The following is a 23,807-nucleotide window of genomic DNA, read 5'->3' on the forward strand; positions in this document are numbered from 1 at the left end:
GGTGACAGCGATGGCGGTCCTGGTGAAGAAGCCGAGGGCTGTCGGGGAGCCGTACCGCCGGCCTCGGCCGCTTCAGACAGCGCTGTGCTGAGCATGAGGGCTGCGCGCACCGCGCCGTCCGCCCTTTTCCTCACCCGCACAGCCTGGTCCTCCCGGCCAGCAGGTGGCGCCCTCCCGACCCATCCCTCTATGCGCGGCGCTGCCGGGCTGGAAGCCGTGTCGTTTCCTCCGCGCCGACAGGGGGCGCGCGGCGTAGCCGAGCAGCCCGGCGGCCCATCTGGCGGAAGCGGAAGCGCCCGGCGGGGCGGCTGGGCAGCATCGCAGCCGCGGAGCGCCGTGAGCAGCGGGGCCGGACGGCAGCCGGCGTTCTCGGGGACGCCCTGCGGGGAACCGCCGGTAGCACTGGAGGGGCGCCGAGCCTGGAGAAGGTGGGGGATTTGTCCCCGGGCTGCTCGGCTCGCTGCTCTCGGCCGGGCCTGCCCGCCGCACCGTGGCTGGCGGCTCCTCCCGGGCTCTGCCCGTTTCCTCCGGCCGCTCGGGCAGCCCCGCGGCTGCTCGCCCCGCTCCGGGCCCGTCTGCCACTACGGCACGGCCCTGCGCTGCGGTAGTGCTGGAGCTCGCCCGTAAGGACGGTGCGTTCCGTGGCAGAACGAGGCGGTAGCGATCTCGGGCAGATCCTCGCGCTAAGCCCGGGCTGCCGTGCCTTTGCCGTCCGTGCCAGGTTGCTTCTTAAGGCCGCCGCTCTTCGTTTCCTGCTTTTCTTGGGAGGGGTGTCTGAGAAGTAGGTCGGGTTGAGGCATACTGGCATCTGGGTGTAGGTGGGGAGAGGAGATTTTTCTTTGTTGGAATTCTGTGAAGTAGCTGAAAGTTTTTGGTTTTTTTTTTTTTTTATTCAGATTTGAAGCCTTATGCCCTGTTTTTAGCTCAGTTTGAGCAGAGTGCTGTGCTGTGTGGGGCTGGGATGGCCTTTCAGTCTTCCAAGGTTTACATTTTGATTTGCTTTTGTGTTGTAAATGTGTTAAGACAGAAGAAGTGCCTCCCTTTGTTGTGTTTGGATGTGCAAAATTGCAAACATGCTTTTGATTGAGACTTGCCCTGCTCTGCTGTTGGTGTTCTGTGTTAAAACGTGCTAGATCCAAGTTGCATGCAATCTCTTCCTCTCATCTGTGAAGAGCAGCAGGAGCAGCCGGTCCATCAGGGAGCTTTATCTCGGGTAGCTGTGCTGGCCAAGCCCATGCCTTGAAATTCTTTGGCCCTTTAGTGCCTGTTTGCTGAATGCAGGTGCTCGGTTTGTTTTTCATTATTGTCTTTGGCAAGCTCAGACCAGCAAGCTCTGCCTGTTCTATAGCAGCGTGTCAAACAGTTGTGCAGCCTTTCCATTTTATATATAGAAAAAACAAGCTGTCTTTGAGGATTGACAATCGTCACGCCTTGCTGTCTTTGTTAATGAATTATGTGTAGGAGTTCATAGCTGGGATCCTTTTGGAGCTGCACTCAGATCTTGGATTTATGGTTTCCTACTGCCAGATCTCTGGGCTGTTTTGTCTAGCTTAGATATGCTTTGTAAAGCACGGCTAACTTGAGGGAGAAATATCTGCTAACTGAACAACCTGTTCAGGAGGGTAAGATCAGGTCAGTCAGTTTGGAAAACACTCATTTCACTGGGTCACCTTCCTGTATGGCCTCATGCTTTTGGAAGAATCTGTTCAGAAATTGTAATTACGTGCTTGTAGATGGTATCATTGTGATGGTATTGCTAGACCCTTCACAGCTTTGTTTGAAAGGAGAAATTACAGGAGAATGATGGTTGCCCAGCCCTGTTGTGTATGGCCAGTAGGTTCAGAATCAACTTCAAATACTGTATCTGCTAAGCAGTTGGCTGTCCCAGCTCTTGATACAGTCCTAATCAGCCTTTATTCTGATATCAATGTATCAAGCTAGTTTTGCCGTTCACAGGGTGGAAGAATGAAGTTTGAGCTTAACAGGGAAGGATTTATTGAACTGAGCAATTGAGAGGTGTTAAGATAAAGAGGCAAACACTAATAAGTCTATGTGGATCTATGAAATTATTAGCTTTGTTCTGAAAAGCTGAGCAATGACAGCCTGTTTTCCATAGCAGAAATGCATCTCCTTTTCCTTTCAGATTTTCCATGTGAAATAGCAGGTTTCTCGTAGCATTTTTGCTGTGTTGTGTCTTTGGAGTCTGATGTGAACTTTGGCTGGAAAGGAGTGCTGACCCTCTGGTGTTTTTTCTTTTCCAGAAACATGCAACATGGCAGCAGCCATGGAAACTGAACAGCCAGGCCTCGAAGTCTTTGAAACCACGGGCTGTGAGGAGCAGGTGCAGAGAGAGGAGCAGCCAAAACCTGAACCTTTCTATGTAGAGAGACATTCCTGGAGCCAGCTTCGGAAACTGCTCACAGATACACGAAAGTATCATGGATATATGATGGCAAAAGCCCCACATGACTTCACGTTTGTTAAGAAAAATGATCCCGAAGGACCTCATTCTGATAGGATTTACTATCTGGGTAAGTTTGCTGGCTCAGCCTGTGCCTTGACTAAACAGTCACTGCAGAGATGGTTTGGATTTGACCGTTCCTCTGTGCGCACCTGATTCCCTCTGCTTGGTCCCCAAATGCCTTGGCAAGAGCTGTCAGAAATCTGAGTAGCACTGAGAGAGATGAACAGGAAGGAGGCATTCAAACCTTCCTGAAGATGCATCATCTTTGAAACATAAGCTGCATTGTGCTGCACTCCAGCCAGGCGAAATAACAGAGCAGACCTTTCTGAACTTAAAAGCTTGTAAAATAAAAAGATCCCTGACCTTCAACAAGACAAGGTTATTCTTCAAGCAGCATGTAGTAAGCCTGACTGTAGTTCTTTGTTCTTCACCTTCCCTGTGACTTGCATTTCTGAGAAGTGGGGACTTCTCAGTGCAAGGCTGCATTGTAGAGACTGTCAGTGCTTCCTTTGGTAGGAATGCCTGTGAAGCTGTTTTTTAGCATCTTTTGAGAGTGTTGGAATTATTAATAGGAAACTAATGTACTTTGTTTCTTTCCTTTTTGACAACAGCAATGTCTGGGGAGAATAGAGAGAACACACTCTTCTACTCTGAAATTCCAAAAACTGTGAACAAAGCTGCTGTCCTGTTGCTTTCCTGGAAGCCTCTCTTGGATCTTTTTCCGGTGGGTCCTGATTTTTTTCTTACATCTTAGCAACACAGCAAGGCTTTGAGGTTACACCTATAAGCCGTTACTGTGGTCTTAAACACTTCAAGCTTCTCTTTGTAATTGGTTAACTCTGCAACCATCTCAAAAACAAGCATAATTTTCTCTTCAGTTTTTGGAGCTACAGCCTGTGTGCATCATGAAAGCTGAGTGTATGTGTTTGATTTGTCCTTTGCCAGCAGAGATTACAAGTGCTAATTTGCATCACATTCTCTGCTTTGAGATCCTGGGCATTGCTGAAGGAGCCTGTAGTCTCCAGTAATCACTGTCCTTCAGGGGGAAGCAATGAGTCTCCCCAGTGACCTGTCAGTGGCTCTGTGACTCAGGCTGAAGCAAGAAATCTCTTTTCCACTCTAGGTTGTGTGTCCTCTTCTCACCTCCGTGCACCATAGCAGGTTGAGGGAGGCAGGATATTTCCTGTGTGGAATTAGGTGTGTTGTTTCCCCATGTTGCTTCCTGAGGCTGTCAGCCAGACATAAAACTCATGCTGCACTCTCCTCCCACCAGTCCAGTCACCATGTATGTTTGCAAAAGTTGGTGGAGGCTGTCCTACTCCTTCTAGAAATAATAGACCTTCTGTCTGATCTTTCTCATACCAGCGTACACTGGAAATAATGCCAGCCTTACTAAGGGAGAAGTGGCTCTCAGGTTCCCACTTCTGTAGGATACGGTCGAGGAATGCACCTACAAGTTTTCGCAGCAGAAGCACAAGCAGGAGTGGCTCCTGGCTGTCAGCAGGATTCTGGAGGAGGAGGGTGTCTGCACAGCCATCTGGTCCTGGAAGCTTGGCGTGCAGAGATGCTCTGACAGTATTGTAGCAAATGCAGAGCAGAGGTGTTGATTGTGTTCTCTGCCCATGTTCAGGCCATCCTGGACTATGGTATGTACTCTCGGGAAGAGGAGTTGCTGCGGGAGAGGAAGCGGATTGGCACTGTTGGGATTGCCTGCTACGACTACCACCGCGAGAGCGGCACCTTCCTGTTTCAGGCTGGGAGTGGAATTTATCATGTAAAAGATGGAGGCCCTCATGGATTCACTGTGAGTTTATTCATCTCTCTGTCTTGCACAGTACTTCCTGCCTCTGGCTGGAAGCTCCTTTGCTTCCTAGTGAAGGCAGAATGTGAGGTTCAGCTATTGCTGCACTGCCGTGGCAAGTTGCACTGGAGGGGCAAGCGGCCTTAACCAACCTCGAAACGTGGAGAAGTGCTCCTTAGGGATGCATTGCCATGGTTACAGAAACTTGGATGGAGAATTAAAAAGAAATGGTAGAATCTCTGGTGGCAAGGCAAGTCACTAGACTTTCTGAATTTTATTTTACTATATTTTACCAATAAAAAGGGACATGAAGCCTGTGGTGCTCTGCTCTTCCATGTACTCCGAAGTCATATCAGAGGCAGCTTTTGTTCCCAAGCTGTGATTTAGTGGTCACTGTTCAGCAGTCAGTACTGTATGTGTTACAGGATTTGGCTGTAGAACTTTGTGAACAAGCAGCCTTTACTCTTTTCTTGTGCTAATGCTGGATTTGAAAGCTGAAACCATTTCTTGTTGATACAGGCGATGCTTGATGTTTGCCTAACCCAGCTGTTACTGTATCTCGAGTTGGTTTTGGAGAACAAGATTTCTGTCTGTTCTGCCTGTCAATTTTTAGGTGTGCCAGGCTTCTGTAGGCAAGCTGTCTTCTGATTTGCAGTTAATTCTCAGCACTGGTGAAAGAGGCCTTGGTGGAACTGTTCAAGATGGTGGAAGCACAACTTTCCCTATAAAATATCTGCTGATATTTTTCTGTATTTTGGAAATTGTAGAGATTGCTCTCTTTTAAACCTGTGTGTTTGAAGTCAGCAAGCACATTGCTGTGGTCATAGAGACCTTCTGGTAATCTGGGTCAGTGACTGTTTCACTACTTACTATTCTTTTTTTCTTCTTTTAATCAGCAACAGCCTTTAAGACCCGTTCTGGTAGAGACCGGTTGTCCAAATATCCGGATGGATCCTAAGCTTTGTCCAGCTGATCCAAATTGGATTGCCTTTATCCATAGCAATGACATCTGGATATCTAATATAGAAACCAGAGAAGAAAGGAGGCTAACATTTGTGCACAATGGTAATTCGTCCTGAATTAAAATCTCTGCACCTCCTCTGCACTTGTTCTTGCTGTACTGAATTAAGTAATGGCACTAAGTTATCTCCTGAGATCTGAGGGAATGGCAACTGTTTACTTCATCTGGGATTTGGTTGTCATGTTCTGTATGTTTTCTCCAATGCAAATGCTGCAGGAAAATTCTTTTCCTGAGTCCACTGGGAAAACCAGAATCTGGCAGGATTTGTTGAATACATATGGAAAGACTTCTCCTGAATCACATATTCTTTTTATGTACTAGAACAGTCGTTTTTGTGTGGAGTAGCTGTGGGTGGAATAAAGCTGGGGGAAAGTTTCTGCCAGCAAAGTCAGGCTGCAGGGCTTTTTAGAGACAATATAGAGTTTCTGAATAGCACTGTGGCTTCTGCTGGTGCCCTCATCCTCAGTCTTGTAGGTTTGTGCTTCTACCCCTCTCCAGGTCTGATTTAGACTTGTATCCCAGGGAAGGGAAATGGAAAACTGTGGGTAAACAGCTTCTTAAAATCCATTGCATTTTGCAATTGAAGCATGCTGCTTGTACTGAAACTGCATCATTAGATTTGTAACCAAATAAAAAATGTTGACACTTTACAATAATACTTGAGCTTATTTGAAAGTTAGTTATTAAAATATTATGTAAGTACATTAAAAATAAACTATAGCAATGACTCCTTCTCAGATGATAATTATTTATGGAGCGCTGCTAAGTTACCTCCAGGGTAACAGGAAAAATATTGAAGCCCTATGGATAGGGTTGAGATGTTATGTAAGTCTGTTACTTTCAGCCTGTAAACTGAATGAAATGCTGGTAATTTTTTCTGAATGTTGGTACTTTCGGTGTCAGTTCTCAGGATTTTTTTGCTTTAATTTCCTTAAAACTTGTGGTTCCAATTTGCTGAGCTCAGGTAGAGAGAACATTTTCTTTCTTGGATGAATGCATGGAAAACTGAGAGACTAATTGGGTAGGAGTAAGAAAGGAAGATGAGGCTTTTCTTTCCTAAAAGAGGCTGCTGTGTCAGAGAGGATTAGGTCTTCCCCAGATAAATCAACAGAGTGGGGTGAAAGCAGTTCTGCTGAGAAGCCAGATTTGCTATCATGTCATTGTTCTCCAGAGACTGAACATAGGCTGTGTTTGGGATAATGCAGAGCTGATTCGATTCTGCAGTACATCATGAACTAATTCTTTTGTGTCTTTTTTTTTTTTCTTTTTTTTTTTTCTTCTTGAGAACTTGCCAGTGTTGAGGAAGATCCAAAGTCTGCTGGCGTGGCTACTTTTGTGCTGCAGGAGGAGTTTGACAGATACACTGGCTATTGGTGGAGTCCAAAGGCAGAGCCAAGTAAGTGCGTTGGATGCAGTGTGTCTGACAGGCACAAGTAGTTGCCCCCGTGCTGTGAAAGTTATTTCTTGTCTTTGGATAGGAACCTTATAGTTCAAGAAGAGCTATAAGTGTCTGCAGTGGTGGACGTGATAAGGTGCCCTCGTTAGCCTGAGCTACTGGGGGAAGAAACTTTCCTTCTCACAACAGTGATAGGAATTGCATGAGACTTGGTGCATTTTGTGTAATGAAACGAGAGTCACAGACATTCCTTCATTCTTTCAGCCTCCATGTTCTCCTAGGGAAGCACTGGTGTCTGCAATAACCAATTTTGAGAGCTGCTCTGATCAGAAAATGCTAATTCCTTTACAGCACTGAATGGGGGTAAAGTTCTTCGAATTCTTTATGAAGAAAATGATGAGTCAGAAGTGGAAATCATTCATGTCACATCACCCATGTTGGAGACAAGAAGAACAGATTCCTTCCGGTACCCCAAAACTGGTGAGACCCAGATGACCTTGCATCTCCATTTCTGGGAGATGCTTATTTTATTCCGTGTGCCTTACGCTGGTGATAGAGCAGGGCGTTGTTGTAGGCATGACGTGTGGTCCTGGAATTAGTGCTCAGGTAGCAGAGATGTATGTGGAAAAACTTCTGCCCTGGAGGTTTGATTAGTCACTGTGCCTGTGTTGATTTTCCAGCCATGAGGTTACTAAGAACTCAGTCTGGGTCCCTCAGAAGTTGGCAGAAACCCTACCTGATTGTCGCTATTTTGGAGCTGCTGTCTCAGATCCTGGCACAGAGAAGCTGGTTCCTGTTACAGCCCAGCGTCTCTGAGGGAATAGCTGCAGAATGACAGCATTTTGATTTTCCCAGGGGGAGGCATCCTGCTAGCTGCTGGCAGTGCCCTGGTAGCTCTAAAGGGCTCTGATCTCCACGAATGCTTTTGGACTTGGAAAATTGTGCTTGTTTACAGACTACGAGGGAAAGCCTCTGCTGCCATTTTCAAACAGTGAGTGATGTGAAGGCTTCAGCAGTAAGGGAACGAGGGCAGGCTGGAGCCAATGAGACTTCTGCAGTCCTACTGTGCTGTGCCAGGTGTATAGGGCAAGTTTGAGCAAGCTGACCCTTGCTCTTCTGAGATTTCGCTGCTGTTTTTGCAGGACGTGTTGATCACATTATGAAAGTAGTTTGTTTCTTTCTTACTCCTGAAATCTTTTTATCTGTTTTTATTATCAGGTCTTGTAATTGCCCTAATCCTTTGGCAAGAGTTTCCTGCTTATGATTCTGATTTACTGCTCCTTTTAAGGAGCAGGAGGGGCCATGTTAGCCTGCAAAGCAAGAGGTGACTTCATGTTTTCCAGTGCTAGGGGACACTTAGATTTTGTGAGGGTGTTTTATTATACTTTTATTAAGTGCTGAATCTAAGCAGCGTAGGAAAACCTACAGGCAGCCAAAGCCTTAAATGCCTTGAAAACAAACAAATGTGTTTTAATCTCTGTCCTCAGTTTCCAGTCAGAACCACGTAGGCAGTAGGCTTTTTTGGGTTGCTATAAGGGCAAAACTTGAGATGGTTTGTTACCAGGGTGAAGACGAGTACTTCAGTAAGCCAGAACTGTGGCTTAAAGCAAGTCATTCCACCTCAATGCGTCAGTTTTTGTGAGTTGATAAAGTGAAAGCAGCATTGAGAATATTAAAACTATGTGGAAGCTGCTAGATGGAGCTGCCTAGACTGACACAACAGCTTTACTCTTTATCCTTCACCTCTGCTGTGCAGCAGGCCCTCAGCACTGCAGCTGCTGTACATTTGTGTTGTTCAGGCTTTGTATGGAGAGCTAGGTGGATTTTCACTGTCCAGCACAGAAAAGTATTGCTCTGCTTTTTATTCAATATCAGCCAAACAGTAAACCAAAGCTTGCTTTGCTGTCCAGGTGGTGCATGCATGCTTTGTCTGTGGGAGAGCAAACTGACTGACAGTAGCACAGCTCCTTGATCAGAGCTGTTTGTGGCATTACATCCACCAATTCTGCTGTGTGTCTGTAGTCTCTTTTTTCTGTGCCTGGTTCTCTAATATGTGCAAGCAGGCTATTTGACCAAAGAGGGTTCTGCTTTTTTCCTGTTCCAGTTCTGTACAAATAACAACACAGTAATCCACAGTTCAAGCCTGCCCTCTTGGAAGCAAACAGTTTGTGCCTGACTGCTAACATTTGTTTTTGTAGGTACAGCAAATCCAAAGGTCACTTTCAAGATTTCTGAAGTGGTGATCAATGAAGAAGGAAGAGTAAGTTCCATGTTCCCCTTGTTCCCAAGTTAAATTTGATTTCTGTGACTCTTCTTGGTAAAAACCACTTTCCTTTTCAGCATAACTGAACTTTCTTTGTTGTGTTAGCTCAGTGGCTTACCTGGAGGCAATGCACTTGGCTCCTTCCTTGTGTTCAGCAGTGTTTCTCAAGGACTGTTTGATGAACTCAGCTGCAGAGCAGAGCATTTTAGGTGTGAATGGTTAGGCTTTGCTATGTGACAGATGTCTTGATTGCTTGGCTGCAGACGATGGAAAAAAACTGATTGCAAAGAGAAAGTATCACCTTATAAAAGCATGAACTGTGGGAAAAGATGAGCTTTGCTTTCACTCCAGGAATTTTGAACAAATGCAGAAATTTCCATAGGCCAATCCAAGGTCTTTGGACAATTGGGGAATTAATCTTACCAAACAGATACATTAACCTCCATACATTGTTGGATCCTCTCTGCTCCTGAGCTGCTTCAGCTCATCAACACCCACCTGCTGGGACAGCAGTGCTGATGTGAACCAGCATTGAGGGAAAGCTGCCAGGATCCTTGGGGTACCACTGTGATTTGTCCCAGCAGGAGCAAGATGCAGAGCTGTGTATCAATTAGAACCGTATTGATAACTGGATGCCATGCAGAATGTTCAACATACAGCAACAAAAACTCTCTACAAATAAGCTTGGTACAAATCACCTTCCCTTTGTATTTAACATGGGGAAACTGATCCTTTAAGTGTCTTAGGCAAGGCACGTGATGGATTTGTGAGCAGAATCTGTATTCCTCAAGTCCCAGCCCTTGCTGTGCTGATAGTGAACAGCTCTACTAATATTCTGGTGTCTGGCTACAGGTGGGGTGAATACCCTGCACTGAAAGGACAAAACAATCTAAATTGCTTAAGCTGCGCAGAAGAAGTCTGCTGTGTCCAGCTCTCATCGTGCAGGAAAACTGATTGTGTGGGTTCATCTCAGTCAATGTCAGTCACTGAATTACTCCTTTGTCAACAGATTGCAGGTGTTGTGGATAAAGAGCTGGTTCAGCCGTTCGAGATCCTCTTTGAAGGAGTGGAGTACATTGCTAGAGCTGGGTGGACGCCAGAAGGAAAATAGTGCGTATGTTAATCCTGTCTCTGCTTAGAGGGTTTGGGCAGTGCAGCTAGAAGCAGAACGTAGCGGTCTTTGTCTTCCTCGAGCTGAAGCCTTCTTTCATTTTCCCTTTGCTACAAATACATTTACATAAAGAAGGCAGCTTCTCCAAAACCAAACAGTCCTTACCTCCTCTGACGCCTGGCCCTACTGCTTGGGGATGGGCACTCACAGCCTTTGATGTCTGTGTCCTCCCAGCATCCCTGTGAGACAGAGTGCATTGCTGTTATCCCCATTTTGCAGATGGGGAACTGAGGCCCAGAGAGGCTAAGTGACTTGCCATAGTCACACAGCAAGTCTATGGCTGAGGACAGAAATGAGCCCAGGTCCCCCAGGCTACCACCCTCACCTCTGGAGTGTCCTTACTGACCAGAGTTACTGATCAGAAAACCTGCTATAAGTGCTACTTACATTTGCATGTCATTTTTAACCTTGTAGATGATGTAGTGCAGTGTTTCTAATTCACCAGAAGCATCTCCAGAGTTGCACTTCTCCAGTTCTTGAATCTAAAGATTTCACTTTATTTATTTTTTTCAAATGTGGAAGAAATGCAGGGACACGTTTGTTCCATTGTCTTGCTTTTTTTCAGGATTATTATTAGAGCTACATGTAAAGTCATCAGAAGTATGGCAGGGTCTGCTGGCAGTTCATTTAGGTGCCAGTATTACTCTCTGCCAGGTACAGATTTAAAGCATTAATATTTTGACGAGTATCCTGAAACAGTGGTTATTCCTCTTCTTCATTATTCCCTCTGATTTTTCTCTTCTCTTTCTCCTTTAAAGCACAATCCAAATCTGGGGGAATAGAATTAATTAAACTTTTCAACCACCAGTGCTTATGCAATATTGAAATGAAGAGAAATAGTTATGGAAGAGGTTTGTTTTTGTGGGTGAGATTTTACATGTGGCTTTTTTGCTTAATCTGAAGCCGAACATTCTTGACTCCCCTGAAATGCCTCATGGTAATGTGCTGCTTTTGAGGTTTTTCAGATCTCTCTACTGTTCATTGTTGTATGCTGTTTTCTCTAATATCTGTCTTCTCAACAGCGTTTGGTCCATCTTACTGGATCGTTCCCAGACTCGACTGCAGATCGTCTTGATTCCCCCTGCATTATTCATCCCGGTAGAATATGATGCAATGGAAAGGCAGAAACTTATCGACGCCGTACCAGATTCTGTTACACCTTTAATTATTTATGAGGAAACAACAGACATATGGATAAATGTAAGAATTTGAATTTCAGCCTTGTCAGTTAGAGGTGTTTATGTGTGACTTCAGTGCCAAAGTCCTGCTGATAACAGCAACGTGCTGTTCTGTCTCCACAGATCCATGATATCTTCTATGTCTTCCCTCAAACCCATGAAGATGAGATAGAGTTCATTTTTGCCTCCGAGTGTAAAACAGGATTCAGACACCTGTACAAAATTGTCTCAATTTTGAAGGAGAGCAAATATAAGCGGTCATCTGGAGGACTCCCTGCTCCAAGTGAGTGAGTTTATTCTCTTGCTTTAATTGGGCATTTGCTGCTGACTGGTGAGGAAATGAATGTCCTTCCGGGTGGCAGGAATCACTAGAAACTCCTGTTGTTTCCTGAGAAGCCCTTCACTGCACAGTCATTCCTCTTGAAATTGTAAGGGGGTGATTCTGTGTGCAGCACACCTTCATTTTAACCCTGATTCTTCCTTGCTGACTGGAGGTAAAAGTTTCAAAAAATCAGATGCCAGATGGGCTTCCCTGTGGTGCTGTGACATGCACTGAGTTGACAGTGATGGGGTTGTTTACTTCCTGACTGCAGTGGGTTAATCATTACAGGAATAACGTGGCTATCTCTGATCTGAAGGTCCAGTGTATCTAATAGGTGTTCAAGACTTGGTTTTGGAAGTGAAACCAGCGTAGTTCCTGTCAGCCTTTACAAGCAGATCGTAGCAGAGGCTGATAAAGAGCACAGTTTGAACATGCTGTAAAAAGGACTGCAGAGGGCCTCCCTGTCTAAGGGGCCCACTTGTTAGTCCCTTTAAAATGAACATATGTGCTTGGCAGCAAAACCTATGATATGGCAACTATTCAGAGAATTCCTATCTGCTCTTAGAAACAGTCATGGTATTGCTGTATAGACAGAGATGTTAGTAGGAGAAAATTACTGACAGCTGTTGCAAGTGGAAATGCGGAAAGAGTAATTCCAAGGAAAAAAAAAAAAAGAAATCAATGCAAGGACCACGTGCTTCCAAGCTGCAGTCAGAGTTTGCATGGTGGAGCTGTGCACAAAGCCCCTGGAATGTTTTTTCCACAGTATGTGTTCTTTCATTTACAGTTTCATGCTGTGATATTTAATTTACTTGTTGTGTGTTGAAGGCACTCGCTGAGTTCTGCGTGCACAAGAAGTGCACCTAATTTTACTGTAGGTCCCAGCTTAGTGCAATTGTTGGTGTGGGTTTTTTCCAAAAAGCATTAGATTGGGTTCATTAGACTTCTATGATTGTATCCAATTACTTCTCCTTGCTAGATCTCCCTCCTTCCAAGGCAAATGAAGCCATTTTATAAAAGCAGAGCTGCTTCCCAGCCCAAAGCAAAATTCCCCTTTTTTGACACTGGAGATTCTCTTTGCACCCTTTTCAATATTAAAAAAAGCAAGAAGCAAAGCTATCCAGGTGTCAGTTGGAGAGTACCTGTGAATCCTTCAATGCACAGCTCTCAGAATGTGTAGTACCAGCTCTGACATTTGTCTGCGGAGTTGCCAGAGATACGGGTCCTCTGCAGAGCCACGTTGTTCTTGGCTTGTGTCTAGCAGAAAGGCTTGGAAAGAAGAAATGTCATGGTGTCTGTGTGTTCTGTAAAATGTGCGAGTGTAAAATCTCTGTGTTTGCAGGTGACTTCAAGTGCCCCATCAAAGAGGAGATTGCCATTACCAGTGGGGAATGGGAAGTGCTTGGCAGACATGGGTCCAATGTAAGTCTCTGCTCGTGCTGCATGGGTATCTTGCAAGCAATGCAGGCATGCTGGAAGACAGCTGGCATTTGGCTTCTTCCTTGCAGATTGCTGGACAGTAACTCCAAATTATAGAAGCGGTGAAGGGGAGGGGGGAAGACTTGGTGGGGAAAGAAGACCTGGGCTTTGTTTCAGCCATAACTGGATATTGTTTTTGTTTTGTGTTGTTTTTGTTTGTGACAGATCTATGTAGACGAAGCCAAAAAACTGGTGTATTTTCAAGGCACAAAAGACTCTCCTTTAGAACATCACTTGTATGTTGTTAACTACAAGAATCCCGGAGAAGTAAAACGACTGACAGAACGTGGTTACTCTCATGCCTGCTGTGTCAGCCAGGTATCCATCTGCACGAGGCCTGGATAGGCAGGGCTGCCTGGGTGTGTTGTGTTTTATTGCCAAACGTGTCCTTCACCAGTCAGCAGGCAGGGTTGTATTTCAGTGTAACAGAAGTCAATGTTACGCTGTGCTGTGTGCTTAATGTTGTACAGTGAGCGTGCGGCCGCCTCTGGAAACTGGATCTGACCTCCTGGTCCAGGTTGCTCTTCAGCTCTGACAGGAGCTCAGGCAGGTTGAATTGCTTGAAACCAAGCCTGGCTTTTCTTGCCTGAAGTGGGCTGTTGAGAAGTCCCCTGAGGAGGTGAACCTGTGGGGAGGCATTTGGGGCAGTAACCTGCTCTGCTGTAACTGCTCTGCCTGGAGAGGAATGTATGACAAAGTCCTCATGCCACTGCTGGTTTTGCAGGTGTATTTTTAGTTTTCAAACATCAGTGCCTGAATCTTGCTGAGGACTGTGGCTTCTCAGAGTCTATCACTCTTATTGCAGAAGAGACTTCCTGGTTTCATTTGGTTCCTAAATGTCTTCCAAAAGATATGAATACAGGAAAAAAATGATCCTTTTGCTTGTACCTCTGTACTGAGGAGTTCAAGATAACACTTTTTCTCTCTAGGATTGTGACATGTTTATTAGCAAGTACAGCAATCAGAAGAACCCACACTGTGTGTCCCTTTACCGGCTGACAGGACATGAAGATGATGCAGCTCAAAGGACAAAGGAATTCTGGGCTACGATTTTAGATTCAGCAGGTAAAACAGAATTGTTAAGAAACTGCAAAAAGACAATCAGGAAGATGGGTGAGACTTCCCAGAGTCTAATCTGAGATTTGCTGTTGTGGGTAATTAGGCTTCCCTGTGAAACTCGCTCTTGTGTGAAAAGTTCGTGGAAGTGGAGGAGTGGCATTTTCAGCTCGATGGCAAATGAGTATAAGCTGGCCAAGAAGGAATTTAGAGTGCTAAGTTTCTAAGTTTTTAAATTGCTAAGTTTCTACTGCCAGTAGAAAGCATGTTTTACCATCAGTAGGGGGGAGTTGAGTGAGCTTGTGAACTTTTTAGCTAAATCATGCTAACAAGCTTGCTTCTGAGCCTCTGGGGAGGGCCACACGCTTCTGAGGCAGTTCTGTTTTGCTGTCTGCTGGTGTCTTTGGGAGGCAGCTCTTAGGTTTTTATTTTTCCACTGTGATTCTGTTACTTTTCATCTTGTTGCTGCATTCAGGGGAGAAGAGGAATGGGTATGTGACAGGACAGAGAAAGCTCCCATATGTCTGGGGCATTCGCAGCCTCTGCCTGGTCCCAACCACATCCACGGGCAGTGTGGGGAAGGTGTGTTGTTGAGGATGCAGCAGCACGGTGATGGGACAGGGCTGGAGCAGAGCTGTCCATTCCCTGTTAATCCGGGCTCTTTGTGCCTTCCCAGGCCCTCTTCCTGATTACATTCCCCCAGAAGTGTTCTCCTTTGAGAGCTCCACGGGGTTTACGCTCTATGGGATGATGTACAAACCTCACAATCTGCAGCCTGGGAAGAAGTACCCTACTGTGATCTTCATCTATGGAGGCCCGCAGGTGAGTGCAGTGTTTCTGAGTGGTGGGGTGGAGCCTTTGGACCCTTCATTTCCATGACACAGAATGACTTCTTACTGAGGGAACAGAGCTTAATTCGTAGAGACCTACAGCTGGGAGGAGAGATTTTGAAAAATCTACATTATAAAGCTGTATAAAACACTGAAAGGGAAGTAAATAAAAATAGCCTGAAATGGGATTAATAGTTTTGATTACATAGGGGACTGTGTCGTCGTCCTTCTGTTCCAGGTGCAGCTAGTGAACAATCGATTCAAAGGACTCAAATATTTCCGACTGAACACCTTGGCCTCTTTAGGCTACGTTGTTGTGGTTATTGACAACAGGGGGTCCTGCCACCGAGGGCTGAAGTTTGAAGGAGCCTTCAAATACAAAATGGTAAGTGTAGACCAACTGGGTCTGGTTCTTCATTTTCAGCCAGAGCCAGGTTGGAATCCTGGTGTTACCTGAGCTGAAGTCCCAGTCTGGCACAGATATCCCACATAGTTTGTGCAGTGCTGCTTAGTTTGGGGAGGGAAACGGTGTGTAGTTGAGCAGTACGAATGTGAGAGAGGAAAGGTGCTCAGCGTGGGATGGATACAATGTCAGGATTTGAGTTTGCAAGCTTATCACGTGCAAGGGGAATCTTGTTAGTAAAGGAGCTAGATCATAAAGGTCCAATCCAACTCAAGCTATTCTAGGATCTCTGACTCTCACCAGAAATACAGGTTTTATCTGGTGGCTTAGCATGTGTCTAAAGAAGGAAAGGAGTCATCTCTCTGTAACGTGCCTAGTACAGTGGAGTGCTGGTGTGTGGATGGCTGCTGCACAAACAGAAGCAGCAAAGGTATGAATGCTGGTTACCTTCAGAAATCATGAGATGTGCCTTTTGTCTGCGTCTGACAACTTCCCTTTTCTCTCTCTTCCCAGGGGCAAATAGAAATTGATGACCAAGTGGAAGGGCTGCACTACTTGGCATCACAGTATGACTTCATCGATTTGGATCGTGTTGGCATTCATGGCTGGTCATATGGAGGCTACCTCTCTCTTATGGCTTTAATGCAGAGGTCAGATATCTTCAGGGTATGTTTGTACATTGAGTACTTATTCTGGTGGTGCAAACAGAATGTTTCCTCTAATGGTGTAACCTCCCTCAGGTGGTCACAGCACAAAGACCAGTGAGACGCAGTGCTCTGCCTGTTTCCATCGAGATTTTTTCTAGTTAGGCAAGTTCTGATTTTTTAGAATACCTTCCTTGTACAGGATTTCTAATTAGGCTTTTTTTTATTAGACACTGGCTCGCCTTCTGATGCTTCCAGAAAATAGATCTTAAAATTTATTCACACTTTAAATCTAGTGCTTTCCAACAAGTCACTGTGCAGTTTTAAACCAGCATTCAGTGGATACTGCAAGAGCAGTTTTCTGCACTTGTTTCCATCTGTAGCATGGGGACGAGATGCTCTTCCTCTGTTAGCCTGTTGTCACTGTTGGGTTTTCAGGGGTGTCTGGGACTGGTATTCACCCTGAGTCTGTACTGGAACAGACAGGTGATTCAGCTTTTCAAACAGAGACAGTGAGACCTGTGCAGCCCCAGTAAGTCATGCTAATAGAGATGCCTCATAACACTGGATTGCATTTGTAAGATTAAGTGCTGCTCTTTCCCACCTCCCTGTGCAAGTTTGCAGCCTTCATCCTCAGGGCGATTTGGTGTGACTGCACCATCGCTGTGCTTCCTTCCTTTAGCTCCACGTGAGCTTGACATAATCCTGACCTGATGTGAAGGTGCTGTGCTGTCTGTGAGGCTTCCTGCACTGATGTGGGCAGGGTGCTTTTAGGTATCCAAGAAATGTAACGTGAGAGGAGTGTGAGGCAGTTCAGGTAGGCCAGTTTTCTTGAAACATCTGAGAGTTCTTGTGAGCCGAGGTGAGGAGGATCAACTGTTCACCCCATTCAGCTGAACACAGAAGGTGCTGCCTCTCTGGAGCTGTGTAGAACAGCTTTAAGCTGATTGACTTTTGAGCTTGCAGAAGTGTAACAGTGCTGCTGTAGCTTTACCAGTCTGAGGTCACGTGTGCTGAAGGTCCCTCATGTAGTGTCACTCTTGCCTGCTTTGTGCCAGCTTAGCTCTTTGTGCTGTGAATCAACCAAGGGAAATTACCCCGCTGAGAAACAGCACCACCATCTCTTCCTCCTCCCCTCTTTACTCTCCTTCTGTCCTAAGAGGATGGTTTCTTTGTAGTCTTGATCTATTCCCAGATCGGTTTGTAACAGTGTGTTCTGTAACAGCCAGGGGGGCAATCTGGCCGTGGGGAGAGGTGCTGGAAGGAGGTGCTTCTGCTTACCTGGCTTGAGAACGCTGCAGTAAATGACAAAACTGTTGTTGGGCAAGTGTCAGAGGCAGAGATGTGGTGAGAGCTGAATATTGCTCTCAGCACGGTTTGCTCTTTGTGGTTCTCCTTGCTTTGTCTAAATCCAACCTCAGTATTCTTGGGAGGTTCAATCATTACTTTTCACAACTCCTTAAGGATTATCATATAAAAATACTTGACTGGAAACGAGTTGTATTTTGTTTAGTTTTTTACTGGTCTTTTCTCACAAGCATCTCTGCATGCTGTCGGTGGGTATGCAGGAGGGATTACTGAGTCCTAGGGAGTCTTAAGTCCAGTTTCTGTTAAACGCTCTAATAAAAAGTTCTGTGACCCCAAAGGAGAGCGCTCCACGTTTTGAATTAAGTCTGCTTACCTCCAGCAGGACCTGCAGGTGGTGTGCTCAGTGCTGCTCCCGATTTGCCCATAGGATCTTCCTGCTTTTAGCAGCTGCCTGAACATAGGCTGTACTGAAGCCTGCAGACACACGAGCTGTGGAAAGGACTGCTGTGGACTCTAAGGGGAGCTCGCTAGCGTGTATCCTGAGCGCTGGGTAGCAATGAGGGAGGGAGGGACGTCCCCAGGTCGAGGTGTCAGGGTTGTCATCCCTTCCCTGTGCTGAGAGCCGTGCTGACTTGCAGGTTGCCATCGCCGGAGCGCCCGTGACGCTGTGGGTTTTCTATGACACGGGTTACACAGAGCGCTACATGGGCCACCCGGAGCACAACGAGCAGGGCTACTACCTGGGTTCCGTGGCCATGCAAGCTGACAAGTTTCCTTCTGAGTAAGTTTGGTTCTGCAGACTATTTATTTCCTGTTCTCGGCAATTAAATCTCGGAATCATAAATGCTGGTATTAAAACAAAAACAACACTAATGAGCGTAATAGACTTGAATGAACATTTGCATAATTACGGACCATTCCAAGTAACCCCTTTTATCCTAGCTGTAATTAAGACTATTTTTATGTCTAAAGAAATGACAAACACATCTCCAGTTATATGATTAGCAGTTTAGAGTCGCAGTAAGCTAGACAAAAGTTAGTTTATCAGCATGCTTTCTGCGTGCTTTCAGTCTGCATCAGCACAGAGTTGTCTGCAGAGCAGGCTGAGGCTGCAGGCTTTCTTGCCAAAGAGCAGAAAACCAGCAGTGATTCTGAGCAAGTGTTAAGCTGTTGAATTATCCAAGGTAGGAATTGTTTCTGAAAATAGTGATAATGTGCAGATAAAAGATGTGACTGTTATGTGCGTGTGCAGGAAGAGCTTGTAGAGGAGGAGAGGGTTTGTGATGAGCTGCAGGTCCATCCAGGGCAGCTCACAATAGCAAAGTTACTCTCTTCAGTGCAGCCATTTTTACTGTTTGTTCTTTTGGAAGGAGTGTTTGTGGACTGTGCAGTGACTGGCAGCTTCTGGGATGCTATCTAGAAATGTTTGTCTCTTGCTTTCCTCAGACCAAACCGTTTGCTGCTGCTACATGGGTTCTTGGATGAGAACGTTCACTTTGCACACACTAGTATTTTGCTCAGCTTTTTAGTGAGAGCTGGGAAGCCATACGACTTGCAGGTAAGGCAAGAATGAGGATGTGAAAATGAAGTGTTGTCTTTGAGGAGTACAAACAGAAGCTTGTGTTGTGTCTGTTCTGGGCAGCTTGGGATTCTGGAGTAAAACTCCAGTATTTGAGCCTACTGTGTTTTTTTTAAAGGAAGATTTATGAGTAAACCAAACAACTTCTAGGTAAATGAGCAGTGAAGGCTGCTCCCAAGGAGATCTACAGTTTGGAAGCAGTACTACAGTGTCTGTGCAGCACAGAGCAGGCTTATGTAATTAATGAAACCCTTCTGGTTGGGTGCAGATGTAGCCCAGGTACCCTGCATTGTGCTGCAGAACTGAAGCATGCTGATGTTCGTGATGGCTCCAAGCAGGATCTGCTTCTGTTCAGCGAGGAGTCGCATCCAGCTAAGCACAAGCTGGATCAGAGGATGCAGGTTGTTGTCTCCAGGCTCAGGAAGCATAGGAGGGGATGCTGAAGTGCAGACAGAGCTGCTGCACGGGGATGGCACGCATGTTTTGAACTCCAGGACCAGTTTAAATGTTGGCACTCAAAAGTTTTGTGGGTACTCATGACTTTATTTTATATTTTAGATCTACCCTCAGGAGAGGCACAGTATAAGGGTGCCTGAGTCGGGAGAGCACTATGAACTCCATCTACTGTATTACCTGCAAGAGAATCTGGGCTCTCGCATTGCTGCCCTGAAGGCAATGTAACTCACCTCTGCAGGACTCTGCTCAGCTGGCTGCTGTTCCGAATGAGGAGAGAGGAAACTAGAGAAAACCACAGAACTTTGCATTTTGGTGCCTGCCACGTGTACACACACATTCATACATAGAGAGACACTTTTTTAAAGTAAATTTGGTGCCATATAGGGAATTAAAGGACGATGGCCTAATAACCTTAAAGCTTAGGGTGTAAATAAAATCCAGTGTCTGTAGTGCAATGCAGTACCATGGGTGTTCTCTCGGGGGAGGAGCTCAACTGAAGATAAAGTACTTCCACAGCACCAGATCTTCACGTTTTAAAAAGACTCTGATCTAATCAGTGTTTTTACAGTGTGCTCCTTGACACTAGAAAGTTTACTCACTACACAGCAGGAGTTTACCTGGATGCTTACAGTGTGTACATTACGTTTTGAATGTCATTGTATAGCTTTTATGCTTCCTAAGCGGGATGTGTCTCACTCCAGAAAAGTTGGTCCCAAGTTAGACACGTCCCCTATCCAGCTTCTGATTGTTTTCTAAGGAGAAACACTTTTAAGCTGCCCTAAGAAGATTTTAAATTTTGGATTCAGTTCAGCTGATGCCAGATTCTTTTCAAAAATGGCTTTTCTTCTCAGGATAAGTCGTACTGGTTTTCCTTCCAGCAGATTGCTATCCTATCCTGATTGTACTCGATTTCAGCTGGGGAAGTGAAATGATGTTTTACTGTGATGTGAGCATAACAATCTTTTATTTGGGATGCAAACTAATTTAAGGCAAATTGCTGAGACTTTGTAAATTCTAAAAGAAGCTTAAAAGTGCAGCCCGTTCCTCACTGACATTTTTCCCTGACGTTCATTCTGGAGCTGTTTTTGCAGTACTGTTTTCTTACTGTCACATCAGCATGATGTAGATATATGCATCCTGTTACAGTTCTGAGATTCAACGCTCTGATTCAAGGGTCTGCAGAGGATTTGGAGAGGAGAGACCGTACGAAAACTACGCATCAGGCAGTGTGAGCTGCTCCATTGGATTTCCTGATTATATTCAAGGCACTGATTCCCAGGCTCTGCTCAGTCCTCTGGTCCCAGGTCATTTCCAGCACTGCTGCATAGCATGACTGTGATGCTGTGTTTGAGAGCTCCCTTCTGCATAGCTTAAGGTAACCCCTCTAAGCCTAAAGGATGAAATCCCAGTTGTGTTTTTGTTAGTGAGGTTTTAACTAAGCAGCAGGCTTGGCTAAAAAGTGTCTTATGTGAAGTTACTTTAAACTTGCAACAAGTTGTTTGAGATAGAAATCCATGGCAAAATGATTCTCTTTAATCCAGGAAATTCTCCCCTTGGGACCTGCCTCTGAGACTCTTGTACGTTTTAATGGTTTTCTTAGAAACCTAAGAACTTCCTTTCCTTTCCTTTTTGGTGCTAGAGAGAAGCTGAGCATGGTTTTTCTTTTCATCTTTTCAAAACATGGAATCCCTCTCAGTATTTATGCTCTTTGTGCTCCACACGTGCCCTTGTCTTTTCCTCGCTGTGGTGCTGTTCAGCTTGGCCATGAGACTCTGGGATGTAGCACCTTCTGATTGTATTGTATCACACTGCACATTTTGCAGTCGGGCTGCTGAGCGCTGACACTGGCAGAGCCACTGCAGTTACACAGGTGTGAAATGTTATGTGAGAACAGGATTTGGCTTGGGGATTATGCAAAAGATAGCCAAAGCAAACAGGTATGCAGTAGGTGTACGTTTCCCTGACGTGGGAGCGTTTAGTTTGGGGATTGGGGTTTCAGATCACTGTTTTTTCAGTGGATGAGTTGAAATCCCCTTAGCAGCTCGGTAGCAGCTTTGCTGCTGGGATCTGGCATGGCAGAGAGCTCCTTCTGACATCTCCTCTTTGAGAAAGGAACTGTGGTTGAACCTGGGCTGTAGTCAGTGCAGAGAGATGAGTAATTGTGCTGAAGCTTTTGGTCTGGAGCAGCGTGGCAGGGAGTACAGAAAAGTAAAAGCTGTCACGATGGAGTTCTTTTCAGTTCCTCACATGTTTATGCTGTATGATATATACATATATCTATATCTGTTCATATATACATATATGTATAAAATTACACGTGGATAGCATCACCTTTTCCAAGGTTGTTTATATTTTGTTCAATATTTAACTTGCTTTTGGGGTGTTTCTGCTCTTTTTCTAGAGGTGAGTACCCTTGAATGTAAATGTTTATGATTTTTAAGGCAAAATTGATCCTTTTGTGTAAAAAAGAAAAAAAAAAAAAAAAAAAGAAAAAAAGCCTTCATCAAGCAGTGCTTCTTTGGCAACTGAAGAACTAAATGTTATGCAAGTAAACCAGGCTGGATTTTGATTTAGCACAGGATTGTAAGTGCTGACATATAACTTTTTAAAACAACGAAAAGATGTGTTATTTAATATACCTATTGAAAAGCTATTAAGGTGCAAAGCACTGTAAGTACTCTATTTTGCAACATATTCTTTTTTTCCTACAAAAGTTTTTTCTTTTTACAGCAGCCAAGCACTTTAAGACCCCCTGCTCTCTTATCCTGCAGAAGTGCTGGGAGGATTTATCAGCAGAGCTTTGCAGTTCTGGTCAGAGATGCCTCGTGTGAGCTTTGAGACTGAGGTAGGGAGGTGCCGAGGGCTCTCAGAGCACAGATGGGTGCCTGGGGGTCGGATGCAGCAGTTGCTCTGTGCCCAGCAGGCACCTGCGCTGAGCAGGAGGGAGACGCAGCCTTCGTTGCACAGTGGGCATTGGCTCCTTCCCAGCAGTTGCACTGATGTCTTTGGAGATGAATGTTTTAACGTCTCGTACCTCAAAGAATACATGAAACCTGGGGATCCGAGCCGTGGTGATGCCAGCAGTGGCGGTGGCTGGGATTTGTTGAGGTTGTTTCTGTGGGAGCCCAATCTCTGTCCCTTCTTATGGCAGCCTTCAGGAATTTTTCCAAATGGGGTTTCACCCTTCACACAGGAATTGCACTCCCTGCCCCGTCCCTTGGTTTCCAGTGGTCTTCTATTCAGAACAAAATATAATTGGTAATTAACCAGAGCTGCTGAGTTTTTGTAAGCTCTCTTAACTTCAAAATGTTCGTTAATGAAATAATGAATTCAAGCCTCATGTAAAGCTTTGAAAATCAATTAGCTTCATTATATGGCAGTGGAAAATGCGTTCTCTGGTTATTGCTAGTTCTGTTTGGGGAATGAGAGAAATACTTTGAGCAGAGATATGGGTGCTGCTTCCTCCCCAAGCACAGCGTGTGCCACACACTGCAGAGATTTCCCAGCTTCACCATGGGGTCTCAGCACCACTCCATTGGGGGAGCACCAGGTTGTGCTTCTGCTGTGTCCGAACAGAAGGCTGTTGCTGCTGGCCTGACGTTTGGCTTCTGATGAGGCAATAATAGAGTACAAGTGAATGAAATAACGTCCCGGATTAGGATACTGCTTTGAACTGCTTGTTTACTGGAGTACCAGAGCCCTGCAAAGACTTCCCTGCACCCCTCGCGGGTCTTCGGGCAGTCCTTTCGCAGAGAGCCCTTGGTGTGGTTTTTACGTAGATGTTCTGCACAGAGTTCAGGTTTTTAATGTTAGGAGAAGTGCCTGCTGTTTGCATTAACAGAACTGCATGTCTCACTCCAGTGGGTTTATGGTCTCCCTCCCCCACCTTTCTAGCGACTTAGCTTTTAATCGTGTAAAGTGGAGACATTTGTTTTGCTGCTTTTTATTACAAAACCTTTGTGGCAATAAAGATGCTGCTAAATAAATTGAATTAAATGGTTCCCCTTCCCCCCCCACCCCCGCTCATTTTCAACTGTCTCTCTTCTTGATTTAGTAGAGTTTGTGCATAATTAGATCTCCTTGCTTTGTGCTGCGGAGAGCAGCAGTGATGGAAAATGTGCGTGTGCATTTCATGCACTTGTTGGGCATTTAGTGAAAGCATCTGATTTTTCCTGTCCGTGGTGATTAATTGATACAAACAGGAAGTTCAGGCACTTGCTTGGTATAACCACACTCCTGCTTCTTCCCATTCCTGTGTGCTGGGAGCAGCCCTTGGCTGTGGATCTGGGCACGTTCCTTCCTTGCTGCCCAGAGTGGGCACAGCCCAGTGCGGGACGTGGCTCTGGTGCCCTGTGTGGTGAGGTGGGAGAGAGGAGGGGATGCGTGCCACCTCCTGCTGGGCCTCACGGGCCTTGAGGTGATTGGTCTTTATGGGT

General features: G+C 45.4%; 1 protein-coding gene across 2 annotated transcripts; it reads left to right on the plus strand.

Annotated features, from left to right (window-relative positions):
- Positions 1-287: 287 nt before the first annotated feature.
- Positions 288-20,407, plus strand: DPP8 (dipeptidyl peptidase 8). 2 transcript variants are annotated; one of them, XM_052672474.1, is made up of 20 exons: positions 288-428; positions 2,262-2,531; positions 3,076-3,188; positions 4,095-4,268; positions 5,162-5,330; positions 6,572-6,682; positions 7,034-7,162; positions 8,881-8,942; positions 9,955-10,055; positions 11,139-11,316; positions 11,418-11,577; positions 12,959-13,038; positions 13,261-13,413; positions 14,025-14,160; positions 14,828-14,973; positions 15,220-15,366; positions 15,898-16,050; positions 17,975-18,117; positions 18,783-18,894; positions 19,474-20,407. In XM_052672474.1, exons 2-20 carry the CDS (start codon positions 2,273-2,275, stop codon positions 19,594-19,596), a joined length of 2,649 nt encoding a protein of 882 aa, XP_052528434.1. In that variant the 5' UTR covers positions 288-428; positions 2,262-2,272; the 3' UTR covers positions 19,597-20,407. The 2 variants fall into 2 exon arrangements, with proteins under 2 accessions (XP_052528434.1, XP_052528435.1); XM_052672475.1 differs by lacking the exons at positions 18,783-18,894; positions 19,474-20,407 and having other exon boundaries at positions 15,898-16,034; positions 17,975-18,111.
- Positions 20,408-23,807: the final 3,400 nt, after the last annotated feature.

This window comes from Tympanuchus pallidicinctus, unplaced genomic scaffold, assembly GCF_026119805.1.
Source record: "Tympanuchus pallidicinctus isolate F22 unplaced genomic scaffold, pur_lepc_1.0 scaffold12, whole genome shotgun sequence".
Classification (NCBI taxonomy): Eukaryota; Metazoa; Chordata; class Aves; order Galliformes; family Phasianidae; genus Tympanuchus; species Tympanuchus pallidicinctus.